Source organism: Pan troglodytes, chromosome 4 (genome assembly GCF_028858775.2).
Source record: "Pan troglodytes isolate AG18354 chromosome 4, NHGRI_mPanTro3-v2.0_pri, whole genome shotgun sequence".
NCBI lineage: Eukaryota > Metazoa > Chordata > Mammalia > Primates > Hominidae > Pan > Pan troglodytes.
The window spans coordinates 145,561,979-145,571,203 of NC_072402.2; the positions used below are offsets into that span (position 1 = coordinate 145,561,979).

At 37.7% G+C, this 9,225-nt stretch overlaps 1 protein-coding gene across 1 annotated transcript; it reads right to left on the reverse strand.

The window, feature by feature from the left end:
- Positions 1-715: 715 nt before the first annotated feature.
- Positions 716-7,936, reverse strand: SPINK1 (serine peptidase inhibitor Kazal type 1). Its single transcript, XM_009449909.4, has 4 exons — positions 7,657-7,936; positions 5,729-5,760; positions 4,149-4,255; positions 716-840 (listed from the first exon to the last, which is right to left on the reverse strand). The coding sequence occupies exons 1-4, from the start codon at positions 7,709-7,711 to the stop codon at positions 795-797; spliced, it is 240 nt and encodes a 79-aa protein (XP_009448184.1). The 5' UTR covers positions 7,712-7,936; the 3' UTR covers positions 716-794.
- Between the last annotated feature and the right edge of the window lie 1,289 nt (positions 7,937-9,225).

The window sequence follows — 9,225 nt, forward strand, 5'->3', positions numbered from 1 at the left end:
CTATGAAGCAGATCTCCCAGGGAAGCACAAGAGGAAGTCCTCCATCCAAGCCCCGGGTTATCAGGGACAACCACAGGCTCTACGTTACCACCATTCACCTTAGTAACTAATGGGAAACTGGCCCTGCTGGGGAAGAACTAAGGCTAAGTCCAGAAGCTGCTCCACAGCCTTGTTAAGAAAATGTACTTTTTTTGTTTGTTTTCTCAATGATTCAAATCTTTTTGAGACAATTATGTCTGACCCAAAATCTACATTCTGAGATAAGTGGAAAATCTCAAAGACTAAACTCTATTCCACCATGTAGGCAGCTCTATGCCCATGCACGTAGACCTGTGCCAGCCACAATAGATGCTCAATCAAATCCCAAGGAAACCTAAAGGAGTTATTCCAATCAGCAGACTGTGATGGGTAACATGTTTCTGGACTGGGTATTTTCCAATCGTTCCTTAAAATAGTAGTCCAGTCCTCAAAGAATTACTTGTATTCATGATCATCTGTGCTCTGCCATTTAATATCTGCAATCACATTTTCTAAGGCAGTGACCTCAGGATGTGAGAAAGATGAGGAAAGAAAAGGAATTGTGAGGGAAACCCTGTCTGAAATTACAGGATTCCTGATGGTTTTAAAACTTGGTCTATTCTGAGTCTTACCAAAGTCCCCTGACCCTGGTATAATCAAACATACCTTTGAGGAAAAAGCAAATGGAAACAACAGGGGATATTCAGATACATTTATTCAACAATGAGGCCAGTCAGGCCTCGCGGTGGCCTGATCGGATTTCAAAACCTTGGTTCTCAGCAAGGCCCAGATTTTTGAATGAGGATAGAAGTCTGGCGTTTCCTGCAGTAGAGATTAAAAAATATATATCAGCTTAAACTTCACTGATGAAAAAGTGACTATGGGAGAAAAACAGGGGGAAAAATAACAGCTTCATTTAAAGTTGGAGAGGTTTGAGATTTATAATCTTTTCTCTGTCTTTCATTCATTTATACTTTCACTTAGTCATTAATTCATCAAATATTTATTGATTACTGTTGAATACACTAAGGATACAACAGAAAGGAAAAATATCTGTCCTTACAGTTTTTACAGATCTCGTGGGGTGTTACAGTGAACCCCTGAAATTAAACTCAAAACTATTGTTGCATCTTTTGCTCCTGATGCCTCTGCCTTCGCCACCAGGTTTCCATCTCAGCTGATGCCTGAGCTATTGTTGGACCTTCTAATTGATTGACCTTTCATCTTAGAGCTCTGGGGATTTGTATCTGTGAGGTCTCACAAAAGTAAATCACATATTTATTCCACATGATTCCTGCCAGTTCTAAACATCCTCCCCTCCAGATAAAACCTCTCTGTTCGCCCCACACTACCATTACCAAACTAGTTTTCTCTTCCCTAAACTAAATATCTCTAAATTTTATAATTGTTCCCTAGAAGACTGTTTCCAGGTCTTTAATTTTTCTAACCATTTTTTCTTTGAATGTACAGGCTTACAAAAATTCTTCTACTTCTCTATTACTGGAGGACATCTGACTTCCATATACTTTTTTTTCTTTTTTTTTTTTTAAGACAGAGTCTCACTCTGTTGCCCAGGCTGGAGTGCAGTGGTGTGACCTTGGCTCACTGCAGCCTCCACCTCCCGGGTTCAAGTGATTCTCCTGCCTCAGCCTCCCAAGTAGCTGGGATTACAGGTGCATGCCACGATGCCTGGCTAATATTTGTATTTTTAGTAGAGACGGGGTTTTACCATGTTGGCCAGGCTGGTCTCAAACTCCTAACAAAAGTGATCCACCTGCCTGGGACTTCCAAAGTGCTGGGATTACAGGCATGAGCCACCATGCCCAGCCAAACTCTTTAAGATTTTTTAATGCTTTCTTGTCCCACAATCATTAACTGCTCATTAATACTGATTTCCAAATCAGTTAGCATACATAAGCACACACACCTAAACAGAATAAACAAGAGTTGCTATGCTGTTCACTCTAGTTTCATATATTCACTATCCACATAGAGCTATGTAAATGTAAATTAGTTTAGATAATATTAAATATTCAGCTGATCAGTTGTACTAGCCACATTTAAGTTAGTGTTAGCCACATTAAGGCTACTGTTTTGTGGCTAGTGGCTATGTATTAGACAGCATAAACATAGAACATTTCCATCATTATAGAAGGTTCTATTGGAAATGCAGGTTTATGGAAAAGAATTTGCCGGTACAGATTCCCTATGAAGACGTAGAAGGAATACAAAAAGTGTTTATTGAATATATTTGCCAAGCACATAATCACCAAAAAGACTGATTTGCAAGCCCTTGTTTGGTATTATCTACTTGTCTCAAACTAGGGTCAGCGTCTGGCTTTAGTTACTAGGTAATAAGTTTGGGACTTTTAATCAACAGTAAAAAAGGCAATGTCATACATTAGGAAATATGTTGTATTTGAGAAAGCAACATTTTGTCTCTAGATCTAAATTTTCTTATCTGAGAAATATAGGAAGAGAGGTCATGTTTTCTAGCATACAAATGTGCCTCCCATATTTACATAGTTTTGAACAAATAGAAAGAATAAGCAGAAACTCGGAGGTTTCAGAGACTAAGCAGATAGGGTGTTCCAGCCCTCTACTAATATTTTTCTAATGTTTCACTGTAAATGTTGAGCAGCACTTGGAAATTTCCCAAGTCTCAAAGCTGTTGTTCTCTTGCTTTCTCCTCCCATTGGATGGAAATATGATGTTTGAGCTTAATGTCAAGAACATGGGTCATGAGAAAACTAACAGGTGGCTTCAAATTCTTTTTACAAGTCTTAATTATGGAAACAGATTTATTACAAAGTAGAATACCTAATGTTTTGGGTCTAAAACTTCAGGATATTAGACCTCTCATCCAGAGGTCCTATTTCCACAATACTTGCTAAACTCTGAGAATTTTCCGAAATGGTTTAAAACAGCCCAAGAAGAAGGTTTGCATTACAGAAAAGGGAATTTATGCAGTAGAATATAATGGAAATTTACACAGTCATTTGAGCCTGAGTCAAAGTCTTTAATATCAAGTCAATCTCAGAAAAACTAAAGTCACTCGTGGAATCCCTTTTATTTGCTTTGTTCATTCCACACCTTTATTTAACCTGGCATGCTCTTTTGATATTGCCAAAATTCAGAACTCTATTTAAATGGCATTCTATTCTTTTTTTTTTCCTTTTTTTTAAGATGGAGTCTCACTCTTGTCACCCAGGTTGGAGTGCAGTGGCACAATCTCAGCTCACTGCAACCTCTGCCTCCCAGGTTCAAGCGATTCTTCTGCCTCAGCCTCCTGAGTAGCTGGGATTATAGGCACTCGCCACCACGGGGTTTCACCATGTTGGCCAGGCTGGTCTCGAACTCCTGACCTCAGGTGATCCACCTGCATCGGCCTCCCAAAGTGCTGGGATTACAGGAGTGAGCCACTGCACCTGGCTGGCATTCTATTCTTTTCATGGATCCTTTCTTGGCCCCTTTTAATAAAAAATATGTATCTCTGCTTCACTCCTGTTGCACTTTATTTACACCTCATCTTCTGGCATTTGCCCCAAGTTATAAGAAGCCATCCTATACATGCTCATGATGTTTTCTTAGTCATAAGCACAAGTAAGACCGGGAATATTAGCATGATGCTTGACACATGCTAAGGTTTCAGTTGCTGAGTGAGATAGGAAATCTGTGTTGAATCTATTTCTCTGTATCACATCACCTACTTATGGTCACTGAGGAAATGAAGCTTTACTGAAACTGGCTTTCATATCCATAAGTAAAAATATATTTTTGGTTATATAATCTATACAATTTATATTTGCATAACTGAGGGCTTTAAAAAACACAATCATTGCAACCACTAATAATTTTTTTTAATTAAAGGTATTTTGTGTGTATAAGATTTATAAAAATCCAAGCTATCGACTATTTTGCTGTAAAAAATGTAGGCTTTTATCATACAAGTGACTTCTAAAAAATAATATTTAATGCTAAATATATAAAAGGGAGAATAAGAAAGAGATAACTGTTTTTGGAAAAAGTAAATAGTTTGCTTTTCTCAGGGCGAGATTCATATTATCAGTACACTTGAAGATAACTAACTTAAAATATATAGTTTAAAAGAAACTCAAGTTTGTACTCACCGATTTTCAAAACATAACACGCATTCATTGGGGTAAGTATTTCCATCAGTCCCACAGACAGGGTCATATATCTTGGTGCATCCATTAAGTTCATTGTAACATTTGGCCTAAAAATGGAATTAAACAGAATCATTTCCCATTATTCTCCATTCTCGAGTTCATAGCAAAATCTCTGAAATGGTTTTATTTCTCTGGGGAATAACTGTGATTGGGAGAATGATACTGTGTGTTGTAAGAGAAATAACTTACTATCTGGAGACAGAAAACCTTGTTTTAAGTCATGCCTCTGCTATTTCTAAGCCGTGTGACATTAGTAAGTCCTATGGCCCTTCTGAAACTCAGTCAGTTCATCTGCAAAACGGTGATGATATTATCATTTCCCACCTATCTCATAGTGTTGTTGTGAGGTTTACACGGATGGATGAGATAATGTTCAAGTTTGCAATTACTGCGGGTGCCGGCATCTCTCAGGTTGGCCACATCTTGGGGCACGTTCTTCCTTGTACACTGTAGTCCACACACACTGGTCTTCTATTAGGCACTTAAAGGCACTAGGCATCGTCCAGTGTTGGAAGTCTTTGCATTCTACTCCAGTAAGAGTTTATAATCATCAAATGATTGTCATTGTCCTAGACATTGTTCTAGTGCTTTTTATATATTTTTTCTGTTTAAACCTCCTAACTATCCTGTGAACTAACTATTATATTCTTCTTCAGGTGAAGATAATGAGGCACAAAGCAATAAAATTAGCCAAGGCCACCCAGCTAAGGAATTCCTAAATTCAGAATTCAAACCTAGTCAGAGTTCCGGAGCTTTAGCCCTTAACTACTTTATTCTACTACATCTCCCCACCAGTTTTGTTTTACTAACACTCATTTTTTTTTTTTTTGGCTCAAAATAACCCCTCAGTTACTTCGGAGCACCCTCCCTGATTTTTCTAACTAGGCTAAGTTCCTAACGGCAGCAGAACTTTTTCATAACACTTATCACAAATGTAATACTGCATTCATTCATGAACTTTTGGTCTATCAGCTGTCTCCGACTAGATATAAATGTACTGAGAACAGGGACACTTCTTCCTCTGGTCTCCAAATTTACTGAAATTACCTCTTAAACAAAAAAATATGAAAAGGTTAGAGTTAGAATATTTTTCTAGAAGGAGAACCTAGTTTATTATTTTCTGTCGTTCATTATAAATTAGAGCCACACCTTGGTGATTGGGAGAGCTGCATGCCAACATGGTCAAACTGGCTGTAAGGAGGAAGGGCTACTTGGAGTGAAGTTGAGAAGGCTTCCACCCCAAATACTGGTCTACAGCTATTACTAGTCTATATAAAAACCCCTTCACAGCAAGCACTGTAGGACTATATGGAACTTGCTTATACATCAGTGAAATTGTCCTTCAATATACGCCTGTGGGTTGGAACTACTATTACCATTTGCATTTCTCACGTTAACCCTCCCTAGCATTCATACTCCTCTTAACTTCAGGCTAAACTGAAAGGTGACAGCAAGGCTGCATTTTTGTTGGATCAAACTGTTCCAGTCTGAGAAATAAGAAATTACAAATATCTCTTTACCTCTCTTCCCAGGGAGTCAGCTCCAGTGTTACCTAGAAATAAATCAGATATGGTAAGTTGGGTCCTAAATGAAAGAAGTCAGATCTATTCTTCATCAGAATTCTCTGCTTTCATTGCAGATTGTGACTTCTTTACTAGGCTCTTTCATTCCCCACCCTTTCTGATTTCTATAATCTTCCAAAAGTATCTGACTGATTTTCCTGTACCCCTTCCTTGGCGAAACCTTAAAAAGTTTGAGTAAAACTTTGATTATGACCAAAGTATCTCGATTTGATGTTTTAGGAAGTTGATCTATTTCCTTGAAAATAGAAATTATGCACTTACTGCTGGAAATGAATCAGGCACTGAGCAAATTATCTTTTGAATACTCACAAACATTCTCAAAACCAGTTACTAGATCTTTAATCTCACAATTAGTGAAGTATAATTTTTATCTCAGTTTACAGATGAAAGTATGGAGAGTTTTTATAACTAGCTGTGAAACAGTTATCATAAGCAGTAACCAGGTCTTCTGATACAAAGTTAGCTTTTTCAATTACATTTAAATTCCCTTTTGTAAGTATTGTTGAAAAAATAGAGTTCTTTTGCCAACTCACTATCAGTTCCCAAAGAGCTATTTCCAACAATTGCATCATATGGACTATGGGTCTAACTCACATTTGTTGAATTTACAGGTAGTCAAAATAGCTAATCTCTATTCCCCCAGAAAATAGCAGAGGTTTTGCTGACAACATATAGGAAATGATAACTGTGGATAAGTTCATGGAAGGGAAGGGGAACTAATATGATAGCAATCAAATAAGGAAACATTCCTGAAAATTAATTTTAATATCATCAATCTTTGAGGTGATCTGAGCAAAGAGGTAGTTCTTTGTATCTAAATGTAATGAAAATTAGGGAGGTATCTATGAGCTTGGAGAATTTCCCCTGGGATAGTCAGAACTTGATGTTGTTGGGGGCCCACTGGCTTTTAGAATCTAGTTGAGTCTAAAAACTGAAGAGCAGGTGCTCATCACAGGCATCTATTTGTATTAATTAACATGCATGAGGAGGGGGAAAGGGAACACTGACTGCTGCCATAAATATTCAGCAAATACAACAAACAATATTCTTCCTCTTCTTAGCAAAGTGCTGATTTGGCTCTCCACAGGATCCTTCACTACATGAGAGGTGAAGTTGAAAATGTTAACCATTTCCAGTGATAAAAAGGAAACTGATCTTGGCTCTGCGGGTTCAGAGTTGTCTGTCAACATCGTCAAGATGCAGTTGGAGGTATATGTGCACCATCTATTCAAGCAGAATATTTTCTTTCAAAACATTCAAAATGTGTAATGTAAATACACAAAATGCAATTTTTGTATTTCTAGATACTAATAAGAAATACCAGGAATTGAAAATAAAAAATTCACTTTATATCACATATATTAGCTATTCAGGGATAAATCTGACAAACTATATATGATTCAAGTACACTGAAACCTATACAATAAAAAAATAAATTTTTAATCAGTCAAATTATGCCTTTTATACTGAATAACTGGAAGCCATTTTATCTATTTTATGCAATCCCATGAGAATTTAAAATCTGTAATTTGGCCTTACACATTTACAGAATTAGAAGTATACTTAAAGTTAAAATATTTTTGCCCTTTTTTCTCTACCATATCCCAACAAAGGGTCAGCCACATCAATAGAGGAAAACCATTTTATTTCTGGGAAGTTCTTACTAGTAGAATTGTTTTGCTTATAGTAGGTTAAAAATTCCTCTTAAAAAATAATTCTTACCTGTTGATTTTATTTCATCTCATTAGGTCCAAAACATCTCTCGAAGACTAGAATACATCAAAAGTCTAGAAGATAATGTGCTTCACAAAGCAACAGGTCAAAACAGTTTTATTTAAATTTGAAAAATATGCAAAAACACTTACCAGTTAGACTCAACAGGGCCAAGGCACTGAGAAGAAAGATGCCTGTTACCTTCATGGCTGAAGTTCTGCGTCCAGAGGTCAGTTGAAAACTGCACCGCACTTACCACGTCTCTTCAGAAGCCTGGGACTGGAAGGGTCATATGGCAGATGGCAGCAAGGCCCCACCTACTGGGCTATATCACAGATCTCCCTGGTTATTGATTGACTCTGTGTCGTAGCCTGGCCTCCAGGTTCTGGGAATGTCACCTGTGTAAGAAAGGTGAAAGGAGCCAGGTGGGCCTGAAACATGCAAGGCAAAGATTCTGTCAGGAAAATAGTTCTAGTGGTTAGTTTGATCCCTAGCTCCCTCTATGGTTGTGGGAAAGTCATTCCCTTCTCAAGCCTGTTTTCTCACCTGTAAGGTGAACTCAAAGATCCCTTCTACTCTGTAGTTCTGGATAGATGAGCAGGTATGGATAGCTACTAGAAAGAATTTTATTCCAAGTAGGGTAAAACCTCTCCATTCTTTCTTCCTTTCCTCCACTCTTCCTTTCTTATTCTTCTTTCTCTTTTCTCTATTTTTCCCTCACTCATTCACAAAACCTAAAGTAGCTGATGGAGTGGCAGATGAGAGGGAAAGAGAAAGCAAGAGAGAGAGAGGACTCAGTTCCCTAAAGCATGTATTCTGGAGCTAGAGGGTGCTTGTTGGAGCCACTTTTGCTGTGCTTCTGTGTATTCATCTGGAAATTAAAATAATAATAACACCTAACTCAAAGGGTTACTCTTTCATCTGAGAATATGTGCTGGGTAAAAGAGAATATGTGCTGGATATCTACCATGTGTTATTAGAAGATAATTCTCCATCCTCTCTCATGTTTTGGTGTGTCTTATGAGTAGAGGTACTGATAAGCTTTGTTTCAGACTATCTTTTTAAGGGTGTTTATATAACAAACGACCTTAGAAAATACGTAATGTCTCCCTCTGCACCAAAAGGCAGGTTTGTTTACTGTTTAGTGTAATAAAGTTAATATCTCCTTCTAGGGCAAAGACCATGTTAATTGCCCTTTACAAAAGATTTCGGGTTTTTAAAAGCTTGGCCTTTCTTTCCTTTAACACACTGTACTTTCCCTGCAACTATCACTTGATGCCCCTTACATTGGCCTGTGGAAATTGGGGCTTGGGAAACCAGAACAAATTCCAATACTCTGGCTGTTGCTATGGAATAATTAAGTCCCTTTTCTCTGAGCCAGGAGTCTGTGCCTTCTGCCAGAAACCATTATAATGTGGCAGGCTAACTTCTTAGCTTCCAAGTAGGATAAAATCTCAAACCCTTCCCAAGTCATGACAAGAACTGTATTTATCTCTTGAGACAGATCAGTAAATAAAAATAACAATCTCTGTCTTCATGGAGCTTCCATTGCCTTTTTGTTGAGGGAGGCAAGTGACAAAAAATAACAAGTGATTATAAAATATATCAGATAAATATTATGGAGAAAAGGACAAGAAGGATAAGGGTGCTGGAGGGTTAAGGAGATATGTATCATAGCGTAATCGGAGAAGGTCTTGCTTTTCAGGTGATATCACACAGAG